At 44.3% G+C, this 12,872-nt stretch overlaps 1 protein-coding gene across 7 annotated transcripts in view; it reads right to left on the reverse strand.

Moving 5' to 3' along the window:
• Positions 1 to 12,872, reverse strand: part of chchd3a (coiled-coil-helix-coiled-coil-helix domain containing 3a) — a 138,245-nt gene that overhangs the window by 78,634 nt on the left and 46,739 nt on the right. For all 7 annotated transcript variants that reach the window (XM_083758252.1, XM_083758250.1, XM_083758251.1 and 4 more), the window contains one exon: positions 5,840 to 6,020. In XM_083758252.1, the coding sequence (XP_083614378.1) occupies positions 5,840 to 6,020 (181 nt within the window). The remainder of the gene's footprint in view (positions 1 to 5,839; positions 6,021 to 12,872) is intronic.

Here is a 12,872-nt window from a genome sequence, read left to right on the forward strand (position 1 = left end):
AATGCACATATTCTTCATTTGTATTAATACTACACTGTTTAGACTGATGATAGCGTATTGGTACATCTATGTTCCTAAATAACTATCTCTATGCATTACCTTGTGATTACCTTGCTTACTGTAAATCTGCTAAATGCCTAAATTGTAACTTGAAATGTCCATTTCTCCAAATCTACTATACTTGTAGGGACATTTGGCCCTCACAAGGATAGTAATACAAGTACATACTGTACATTCTCAGCAACACTAAAACAAACTTGTATGGAGGAATCATGTGCAGGGCCCCCATAATGTGCGTGACCCCTCACCTCGGGTGTGGGTTTCAGTAGTAATTGGCGCGACTAATGCTTGGCGGTAGCCGTTGGCCATTATAAGGTGAGCGGCGGACGGTGGAAGCATTAGCGTCTCACAACAGCGGCTCCCCCTATTGAGTGTGATGTACGGGGGGGGGGGGGTCCTTCCGCCCCGCCGTGACCTGCATCTCGATGAGCTAGACGAATCAATACCACGGCGGATAAGGAGGAACACAACGAGCTCGCTGCTTAGCGGGGGTGACGCTAACCACCGAGGGAAGGAGCAGAGCACAACGGCGGTCAACCTTCGACACAGGAAGCCATCAGCCACTGTCGCCGTTGGCAGATATTCTGGCGAGAGCAATATAAGCAACCAGGATCTATGAAAAGAAGAATGACAATGACGAACACTTTAAACCTAATACATTGGCTATTTGAAACTAGCTCACTGTGGACAAATACATGTTGGGGGTCCGAACCATTGGTTTGCTCGACATAGTAGTAATAGAAAAACAAATAAGAAACTACAGTTTAGGGATTTATTTTTAAAGCAACCCATAACTTCTACCTTCTACCTGGACATCATGGTCAGGTAACCTGACGACGTGATGAAGATCAAAACGTTCACATTCATAAAGTTCAATCATTTGCGGGCTCTACCTTCCTTCACATGATGGCAAGGTAACCACACAACCCAGACCTCTACCAAGGTGTTCTAGGCCTTTAAATTAGGTGAAATGGAATCCAATTTAATTGAATTCACACCACCTCTCGAGCTCTCTCTTAACCCTTCAGTCACTTAGAGAATTCCACGAGGTCATCGTTATGGTCAAGGACAAACTGAACCACATCTTGTGAATTAAGAACAAACTCTTAATGTCTTTGGACAAGATGGGAATGGGATGCAACAAATAATGAAGCTAATCAATGTAATTGATTGTATTTATATACACACACACACACACACACACACACACACACACACACACACACACACACACACACACACACACACACACACCTAACGGGTACAAATCGCCATTTAAACCCTATATACTTAGATGACCGGAGTCCCCCAGGGCTCTATACTAGGAACTATAGAATTTCTCTCCACACCAAATTGCCAATCTACGAGCTCGCAAACTTGGACGGACGCTTGCAGATTGGCAATTCACACTGAATGTTCACCCAAGAACAGGGATGATCAGCACGGTTATAACTGCCGTCTTGTTGAATTATTTGATTAAATGTTAACATATTTACCAGCTTTATCACACCAGTTGCTACATAAGCACTGTTCACATGGGAAGGAACCGCCGTTTTGGACAGACAGTGGAAAACACAGCGAAAGAACAACAAGTGCTTCAAAGGATTCTAGGGAGCCGAGGCACATACAGGGTCCATTTAATCCTGTGCTGCTGATCGATGGCACAAGGGCATAAAATATGACGTATATTATGATCTAACGTAATGCCAGGAGACCCTACAAGTTTGAGGACTTGGGGACAAATCACCTGTGAAAGCTCCATCAGCGTTTAGATTGTGTGCTTAGTTCAGCACAGCCGAGGACGTCTGCCAGCCAGGGAGCTCATTCTACGACTACTTATCGACTTCTAGGCCAACCATCCAAACCCCATTTCAATTTCCAATTACACACACTTATGTGTTTTAGAACAATGCAAACGTCATTTGTTCGGTGTGGAAAGAAACCCCCGCGTGGTCCATCTCCATCTTTGGGAGGCACCGTGTGTGCAAATGAGCCGCGAAAAATCCCATTACAGCAAGGTCTACGTGTTCAAATATTACTGTCTCAACGTCTATCGGAGCAAGTCACTCAAACTGTTCCGTGATGTCAATGCTAAAGGAGTTGAAGAAAAGGGGCGAAGCAGCATCCCGCCAATGGAAGACAAAGGAACCATGAACAGACACAGCAAATTCAATTTTAGTTTGAACACTTTGACTACCAAACACGACTATTCCGACCTAATTGAAAAATACCCTGTCGAACATGAGTTACGTTGTATTTGTTTTTAGAGACGATTTTGATAACTTTTAAGACATACAAGGTTTTCAGCTGACACTGTGCGATACGTCAAACGTTTGGATCACGTGACGGGAAAACGCTCGCTTGCTGCTCAGGGCTTCTGGGTAATGGAGTCGCAATGCAATCCTATGCAGAATCATGGCAGACTCCGGGTCGCTCTGCTTCTCTTCGTTGTTTTGGATGGTGGTTGTGGAATATGTCTTGACATTATGACAAATGTTTTAGTGTTAGTCTCGTTTTATTTGACTACATATAAGATTTTAATCAACAAAATATACAGTTGATTAAGTGGACTAAAATGTATGCACGCCGTAATTTATATTAGCTGCATGCTGAAAATAGCATGACCAGCCAAGGAGATGTAGATCTGCTATTTTTGAATAGGCAAGGCTAAGATCTAAAATGACACAGATGCTTTCGCAGTCTTAATAGCTAATACTTTATTGGTTAAATATAGCTGAACTGTATCAAACTTAAAATAAAATGAAAAAAAAAAAAAAATCACACCCTATCTATAAATAATTGTATAGTTGCACCGTGCGGTGCAACTATACAATTCCGGTGAGCCACCCCGTGTCCGAAACGGTCTAGAAATGTTACCGTGTGGGGGTCCTCGGAACATCCAGATGCACCCAGGGCTCATATTGTAGTGTACTCTGTGCTGTACTCTACTGGCCACTTTAGGTGTTGCAGCTGTCCGTGCTCAGACAGACTCAGGGACACACATAGCTGCGTAATGGAGTGGAGGCACCGCTCAAAAATGTACAAGCTCACAACGCCGTATTGTATCATGACACTGTGGACTGGAGCACTGCACTGGAGCAAAAAAATTACAATGGTTTGGCTGAGGGAACGTCATTTAGGGCTGGAGACCGTCTCTTAAACGGAAAAGCCCATACATACCATGTTTGGAGTTGAAAAGACTTCAAATAAATATCCAAAAGGGGAACGTATGAAAGGCATTCAGACATACTTGACAATTACCCGAGTGTAGAGGACACACTCGGAGTCTCCACTGATGATAACCTCTCCAGTTTCTATTAAAGCTGCACGTGCACGCACTCACGTGCGCACGCACACACACGCACGAAACCATGTGCGTTTTAAAATAAGAGGAGCGGAGAAACATTGTTGCTGCTAGGCAGAAACCTCTAATTCTAATGTATTAGAATATGGAGCATCAACGAGAGAGATACATTAATCCAAGTGTTGTTGTTCAATGTGATACAGAAAAGGGATTTAGATTTTAGTTTTAGTCACATTTTAGTCATCTGGAAAGTTTTAGTGTTAGTCTAGTTTCAGTTGACTAAAGATCAATAGATTTTAGTCGACTAAATCTAGAGTTGATTTAGTATTAGTCTATGAAATCAACACTGCTTTCAGCTGGGTGTAGGAAATCCGCGCTGTGATTGGCCAGTATAGTTGCAGACCCCATAACGCAGAGGGAAAGACAGTGACGTATCACGGTGACAAAGCACAGGCGTGAACGGCACTTCCGCATGCGTCACAGTGCATGACTTGGCCACCTAAACATGCGTCACAGTGCATGACTTGGCCACCTAAACTGGCGCAACAAGGTTGGAGCGCCGTATGGGCACAAATATGTGGCCGTGGAATTTTGCCTAATTAAATAATAGATGTTGAGGTGTAAACGTAAGCTTGTTTTATTTTTTATTTTTTTAAATCAATGCATGTGCGTGCATGCATTGAAATAATAAGGCGTTTTTAAGAATCGGCCTCAGAAAAAACAAAAAGAGCTGTCTTTTCACACACACACACTGAACAAAAACACCACATCACATCTCTCTCTCTCTCTCTCTCTCTGATGGGCGTTCCAAGTGAAGGGGTCGCTGATACACTCGTCCTGCGGCAGGCTACATGGCATATCATGTCCGCCCCTCCCTCCCTCCCTCCCTCCCTCCCTCCCCTCTCTCCAAAAATGATTCATTTTTCTATTACGGGCCGATGAGCGTGTGTGAAATGAGGTATATAATCAATAGCATAGGTTTGTAAACAGCAGCCGCACTCCAGGGAAAATGTGTTTTCTTTTGTGAAAATGAGACGCCGCCTGATGCGTGTGTTTTTAGTGTGTGTGTGTGTGTGTGTGTGTGTGTGTGTGCGTGTGTGTGTGTGTGTGTGTGTGTGTGTGCGTGTGTGTGCACGCGCGCCGTGTGGTGATGAATGCTCGCCCAACAATGTATACAAGGGCAATTTATGGAGAACAAAGTCCCAGGCGCCTCTCATACGAAGCTGGGTATATTATGTCGTATTTTATACTTTATAAAAAGCTGATCCGCAAGCTCACGCCACGTCACTTCGTGCCAGGTTATGAGCGTGTAGATCTATTTTTGAAGAATATACGAAAATGTGCCACTAATCCCCCCCCCCCCCCCCCACACACACACACACACAAGGAATCGGCACAAACATGGGGATGAATTAATTGTACTCGTATGCCACCAAAATGTGGAATGTCACAGTTACGATGGATTACTGCCCAGAGCTGTGTTCAGCCACACACCACTGACATTTGTCACTGTGACCTGTCGATAAAATAGCACAGCGTGCGTGTGTGTGTGTGTGTGTGCGTGCGTTACATTCACGAAACCATGGCATATGTCTTCATGATACAATAAGCATGTCACTCAGTCGGTACTCTATAGTTATATATGTGGCGGCTACCCGTCTGTGGGCACACATACGCGCACAGACACGACACCACACACACACACACACACACACACACACACACACACACACACACACACACACACACACACACACACACACACAGACACACACAGCGCGAAAAACGCTAAAAACGGAAATGAAAATTCCGCTGGCTTACGCCGTCTATGGGGAAGCAGATTTTAGAATCTTAATATCCATGATTCTTCTTTCATTTTTTCAAAACAAGCTAGATTTGCAGCTCATTTCTCTAAGCGATATGATCCTCAAGGAGTTTTATTGTAATCCTATACAAGTACAACGAAATTTGATTACCCAGGTCCTGGTCAGGCATAAAAGAAGATACAATACAGTACGTCTTAAAACACTAAATATAAAAATGCATTTGCACAACCCACTGATATTGCACATGCCCATAAGAAGCAGCAGCACTAAAAACAGCATTAAATTAAACAGTTCATGTGTCACGGGCCACGGCTCAAGTTCATAATGCAGAGTTCATGTGTAGTCAACAGATCACTAGTGCAAAGGTCACAGTTCAGGGTCTAGAGTTCATGTTCATACAAAACAAAAAGTATGTTTTGGTTGGATTAAATGATAATGTTACATAGCAGATTTTTACTTTGTGATTCTCGGTTTCCGAGTGACACGGCTTTCAGAATAAGATGCTTTGCCTATTAAATGACTGCATGGCGCCCTGAGCCATCCACCAGATGGCGCTGTTGGCGGTAACAGCTCAGCATGCCAACCCTTTCAATCAATACATACTGTACGTGTGCGTGTCTGTGTCGGTGTGTGTGCGTGTGCGTCTTACATAGAGCTTGGCGCGGAGCCTCTCGTCCTCAGCGCTGACCCTCTCCCTCATCACGGCGGCCTCCAGGGTCTGGTGGCTCAGGGCACGCTCCACCGTCACGATCCTGGACACCTCGTCCTGGACGCTGGCCTCGGCCTCGGCCTGCGCCATCGCTGCCGCCTGAGCCCTCTCGTGGGCCACCCTGGATGGGAGGACGACACCGGCACAACAACTGGTGATTTGGGCAGCACATTCTTTGGAATCTAAAATTCTGTCATATTTATCCCACTACCAGAATCAGAATAGGGTCAATGTCTTCACATATTGTACAGTTAATATAAAACGCATTATTCAGGCTCATTTCAGCCACCTCATTAGGCCCATTAGGACCACTCTACGCAACGTCATCAAACAGCACATCATTCTACAGGCCACAGGATTCCCACCAGGTCGCTGGTTACATCTTTTATTCTATTTTATTTATTTATTTTCCTTTTTTCTTTTCTTTTTTTTGTGGCGGTAGAGCTCGACTAGTCGACCAACTAGTGTTGGTCGACTAAAATGTACAAAAAGTAATTTGGCCTTGAACTTCGTGTCGTATATGCCTGATTTTATACTTGGTTGATGCTGAAAATAATCGTCCTACTGGATTTACTCTCCACTAGTCTAGTGCCTCTCTAATATTTTAGTCTAGTTTTTATTGTTGACGAAATTGTCAATATATTTAGTTATAGAATGATTAGAATCAGTCAGTGGTTTTTAAACTTGTCAGGCCGCAACCACCTAAAATATTTTTATTTGAACTGGGGGGTGAACTAGTCCTTTAATGTGTATTTCCAGACAAACGGTCAAACTGGTAAACTTTCACTTTCACTCTGTACGTGGTCTGTTCTTTTTCCCCCCCTCTAAACCAAACCTCTTTGCCGACAATACCGATCTACAAGTTAACAATGCCGCGCAGCATGAGGCGTTGTGAGCTTGTAGATCTGCTATGTTTGGCTAATGTTCTCCTCAGAATAGGGATGCAAGTGGCAAATGTAACAACACAAATCTTATCACACAAACATTTGGCAGCGGCCCGGCCCTGGAACCCTGAGCCCCTGTTGAAGACCCCTTGCTCAAAACACAACACGTCTTCCGTGATCCACACCTGGCAGAAAGTGTCCAAATGAATGACGAGGTGCGCTGCATTTGCAATCGTCTACGGCCAGAGGTCAAAGTTTCTGCTTTAACAGAACTGGCTCAAATTCTAAGGCCAATGGCCTGCGATGAAAGGACGTTTGGAAGCCAAAAGAGAGGACAAACTATGCTTAACTTTTCACACAAAGACGTATGATATGACAGCCGTTTGCCGCAGACACACTACTGCTTTATTTGAACCTGGCCGCCGGGGTACTCATACTGTAGTTGCCTAGCAACACCAATCCGTGCTTGGGAGAAGGTGGGGGAACATCACTGAAAAACCAGAAAGTCTTTCTCTGAGTAGGAGGGAGTGAGTGAGTGAGTGAGTGAATGAATTAATGAAAGTGAATCATTCAGTCAATTATTCGTCATCGAGACATTCATTCATTCATTCAGTGAATTAATGAATGTCTTCCTCTGAGTCGAAGTGACTGACCGCCTGACCGACCGGACGGAAAGACCGTTGAGAGCTAGCTCTCTTTTTCAAGCAGACCCTGAGAATATGAACACAAAAACAATACAATCTCAAATGAAGTCCAAAAGAACAAAAACTATTTGCAAAATGCAGATGTATAATGCATCCTCAAGACCATAAATGTCTCTATGGAGAGCAATCGATGCAGTCCTGGAGTTTGTTCTATTTTGTCTAGGGCACAGAAGATGAAAGCAGTCTTTCCTTGTTCACTGTTCATTCGTGGAGAGATAAGTCAACTGTGTGTGTGTGTGTGTGTGTGTGTGTGTGTGTGTGTGTGTGTGTGTGTGTGTGTGTGTGTGTGTGTGTGTGTGTGTGTGTGTGTGTGTGTGTGTGTGCCGGGTGAGCATGTTTGATATCATCACTGAGCACCAGGAGGACATGACTCACAGAACATTGATTCTGAGTTTTTTGTAATGGATGACTAAACAGGTATAGTCAAAACCTTCCCCCAATGTCGCCGTCGTCATCATCATCATCATCATCATAGAGCAACTTGACGACAGGGATGAGGAAGAAAAGGCAGAGAGAGAGAGAGAGAGAGACACAGACAGACAGACAGACAGACAGACAGACAGACAGACAGACAGACAGACAGACAGACAGACAGACAGACAGACAGACAGACAGACAGAGGCAGAGATGGAAAGATAGAGAAAAGAGTGAGAGAGGCAGAGAGCTGGAAGGAAAGAGAGAGAGCAGCCATGTCCAGCCTCACAGTCTAATAGGCTGCGAACGTCAGCACACTCCATCCATCACTGAGCCCTGACTCTCTCGCTTACACACACACACACACACACACACAGTCACCAACCACTGAACAATAAAACTAGCACCCACACGGTAAAAAAAAAACCCACATGCACGCACACGCACAGTTTATATCACTATACCTGTGAGGACATCGGCATCTTTGTGCAGGGATTTTATGAAAGCCATTTGTCAAATATTTTGGGCAGCTTGCAGATCGACAATTTTCGGTGCACGGCGCCAGCATGCGACTAAGTCTAACCCTATAACAACAACAACCTGAATCTTCTTTTTAAAAGTAAAACATTGTTCAAATACTAAGGCAAGCATTTTTCTTGGAAAATGGTCCTCACAACTGACACACACACACACACACCCCCCTCTAATGGCCTCTTACATTCACCATCTCTGCAACCCTCCTCCATGACTCCCTGCCTGCACTGCTAATGCACCACCGTGCTTTTATCCTTTAAAGCTGCACTCCCTAAGTTCTGTGTCCTCTAGCGATGCGGAGAGGTCACTGTGACACCTGGGATGATTGGAACCCGGGTCTAGAGAGGTCACTGTGACACCTGGGATGATTGGAACCCGGGTCTACCCCAAGCGGAGAGGTCACTGTGACACCTGGGATGATTGGAACCCGGGTCTAGAGAGGTCACTGTGACACCTGGGATGATTGGAACCCGGGTCTAGAGAGGTCACTGTGACACCTGGGATGATTGGAACCCGGGTCTAGAGAGGTCACTGTGACACCTGGGATGATTGGAACCCGGGTCTAGAGAGGTCACTGTGACACGTGGGATGATTGGAACCCGGGTCTACCCCAAGCGGAGAGGTCACTGTGACACCTGCGATGATTGGAACCCGGGTCTACCCCAAGCGGAGAGGTCACTGTGACACCTGGGATGATTGGAACCCGGGTCTACCCCAAGCGGAGAGGTCACTGTGACACCTGCGATGATTGGAACCCGGGTCTACCCCAAGCGGAGAGGTCACTGTGACACCTGGGATGATTGGAACCCGGGTCTACCCCAAAACATCTATAGCGAGCTTCGGGCAGTACTACCTGCCAGCCACTAGGTGACCTACTGCTAGTGATGATTTGGACAGCAAATTTTTTATTTGGTTTTAGTCAGTCTTTTGAATACATTTTAATTTAGTTTGAGTTTTTAGGGTTTGTCTACTTTTGAAACTAATAAATTGGTCCAAAAGGATGGATTTCATTGCTTACTGTAATGACAGTAGTCCATTCATTTAGCCTAGCCAGTTGCATCCAGTGCAATACGGTCACCTCAGAAAACAGAAAGTCTTGATGAATAGAATCAATATTTGGTTGTCTATTTCTCACCTCAAATGTTTTCAAAAACATTCTTGAGAGTAATGTTTAGCTGCACATGGCATGTGTTTGTTTACGTGGCTGCCATGTTGGATGCAGCACAGATTGATTGCGTCTTTGATTAGACAGCGGCATGTTATTGAGTTTGGTCATTATTCAAGAATAACAGACCGATGAGTTCAGTGATCAGAATCAAGCATTTAACCAAGCCTGTGTAATAAATTGCAATAACATACTCCACCATGCAGATTGGTTACAAAATTGCAGATTGGTTACATTCATTCAAATGAGTTCCAGATTGCATCCTGAGCCAGTCATCCATTATTTTCGGTAACATCTGCATGTTTCCCCCATGAGAGTGAAACTTGCCTGACATTTTTGAACAAACAATTGCAGTGCTGCAACTATTGATCATTTTATGTTAGGTATTATTCTAAACAAAAGAAGAAAACTCGAATAGATATTTTTATTATATACTATAAAAATGTTTATAGTTTAGTAGTTTACAAAATAGTGTAGCCTCAATAACCATTTAGTCCTATTTTATACTCAAGCTAAATACCACCTAGCCAATCAAACGCATGATTTTATTAAAATCAATTATTTGCATAATTGATTCAATCAATCAGTTTGATTCCTCTGTGCCCCATAAATGCAATCGTTTGTTTTTCTTCTCTACAGCCCTGTAAAATGTATTTAACCCCTTTTGGTGTTGTTTTAACTAAGCATTATGCGGCACAAATCTTTGAATATATATTCTTTCAGAGCGAACAGACTCTCATTCCGAAACCATGAACTGTGCGAGGAGAACTGAGAAAAGCACAAAAAACAGGCTGTCTGGCAGAGAAACCTCTTTTCAACTTGCCAACCCCCCCACAAGTGCTATTAGCAAAGGCTGCTATCGCTATATAGCTGGATGCTATCGGTCTGACCGACTTGCCCGCTATTGCTTTCTGATCGTTATTGCCTCGTTGTGGGATATTGGAACCGTTTTTTCATTCGCCCGTGGAAGATTGGCATTGTGAAGGAGAGCGAGAGGGTTTTAAAATAGAGAGTTTGAGAAAGAGAGAGTGCCGCATGTGGACGGAAGAATAGATCTTTTTTGGAGGATAAGAGGGTGATTGCTCTGGCAGCAAGAGAGAGAGAGAGAGAGAGAGAGAGAGAGAGGGGGGGGGGGGGGATATGTAATCTTTGGTCAGAGTATAAGAAGAGAGTATATGAGAAGATTGGGCCCGGCAACCTGTGTTTTGATGAGTCAGAGGACAGAGAGATGAGAGAGGGATAGATAGAGACAGATAAAAAGAAGCAGAAGTGTGCCAGCCATGCCGAGGCGTGGAGCTGCCGTTAATTTGAATAGGGGAAAGGACTGCGATTGTGTCCAGGAATGCAAGCAAGTAGCAGGATGACCTTGCGTACTTGAGTGCATCAAGTTCCTTCCATTTTTTTTTCCTTCTTAAAAGGCTGACGGGAGAGATTAAGGCTGCTGCACTTTACGATAGCTTTATGGACAGCCAGGCTGAAATGCTGTCGTGTTGGGGTCAAGTGTGCATTAAAGAGAGGGCGGGAGGGCATCATGCGCAGGTGTGTGTGTGTGTGTGTGTGTGTGTATGCACGAGCAATGACCGTACGTGCATGTATACTTTTCATTTAACCATGCTGTGGTCAATATCGCCAAAGCCAATTCAAATACATATAGCAGGTATCACCTGGAATCACCTCCCGAGAGAGCCATCTAAAATACATTTATTCCCCCCACGCAAACACGCTCGCACGCACGCACGCACGCAGGCATGCACCATCTCTCCTCAGCCTAGAGACTTCAACCATGTGTTCATTAATGCGTCATGTCATCTAGCTGTCATCTGGTGCCCGGGTCTCGTGTCTCAATACGGTCCGTCAGGGACAATGCATCGTGACAGTCTGGCACAACAGTACAGTACAGACCCGACCGCCGAGCTCGGCACAAAAGCCGTTTAAAGGCCCCATGCAATATTGATGTCGGAATAATGTCGGCTGAATGCTGGCTATGAATTTTTCATTGACGTAAGCCCTTCCCCCTAATACACACTCATATGCCCAGTGCACGCATACGCAGCGCGCACGCAACTATACCTGACTCGACTCCCTGCTGGCTGCTGCTGGAGAAGGCTGAGGGCAAACACACAGATCCTTCTCTTTGTTTTTCACTTTGGTGGTGTTTGGTGTAACAAGTACCACCTGGTGTGGATGTTTGTCTGTTGCCTGAACTGATTTGTTCAAATATTTGTTGATCAAACACTTGAGAGACTCGATGTTCTATGGATCTACCGCTCTGAGGAATACTCCTTTCCAGATCAGAGTAACTTTGCAAAAAGTTACCGGGAAGTTTGTTTTTAGCAAAAAATGCATTCTCCACGGCGAAACCAATCTTTGGAGAAATACAAGAAAACAAAATCTAACTTATTTTTGTATTTTTCTGCTGTTTCACAACTCGTCTCCTTCTGCTGGAGCTGGACACACAACAGTATAAATAATAATATCACTTCAAACACTAGCCATGTACCTTCAAAAAAGAGTTGCATACAAAGCTACAGTACTGTGTAATTTATTTTAGAGTGACAGCTGACAAAGACCTATCGTACTAGCGCATGTAGATCGGCTATTTTCAGCAAAAGGGTTTGGTGCAGACCAGGGGTTTTCAACTGATTATGAACCAGGGACCACCACCCTGACTGAGAATTAACCTTGGGACCACCACCCTGACTGAGAATTAACCTGGGGACCATTGTTGTGTTGGGAGGGGGGATATGGTTGTGGTGTGGGGGAAAAAATTTTACCTTCCATATTAAACTGTTGCTGTTCATTGTAACTTATTCTATGAGTAAGCAGACACTTCCGATTGATTATGGACACAATTCCTTATAATGGTGACTCAACCAGGCAATCCGGTAGGGTTTCTTTCCCTTGAGATTCTAACTCACTTTTCTGTGGAAGTTCTTGACATCCGACTTCCCAGTAACATCGACGCGTCATCATTTGTCACCAGATCATTTACTGCATTGTTTCTCAACTTGTGGTCAATACAATAAGTTCAAATATGAATCTTCACTTTCCTACATTACTAAATGCATGGTCAGGGACCACATGCAACACCTTCACAGACCACCAGTGGTCCACGGACCACCTGTTGAAAACCCATGGTGTAGACAGAGGGGGAAAAAGAGAGTTTTACTTTTGGGGGTTTAAGTGGTTAACTATGTGAAAAAATAAACAAATATACAGCAGCAAGACTACTGTAACTGTTCAGGAGAGGAGAAAAACCGCCTGTGATATTA

This window comes from Protomyctophum parallelum, assembly GCF_964188405.1.
Source record: "Protomyctophum parallelum genome assembly, chromosome: 22".
Taxonomy (NCBI): Eukaryota; Metazoa; Chordata; class Actinopteri; order Myctophiformes; family Myctophidae; genus Protomyctophum; species Protomyctophum parallelum.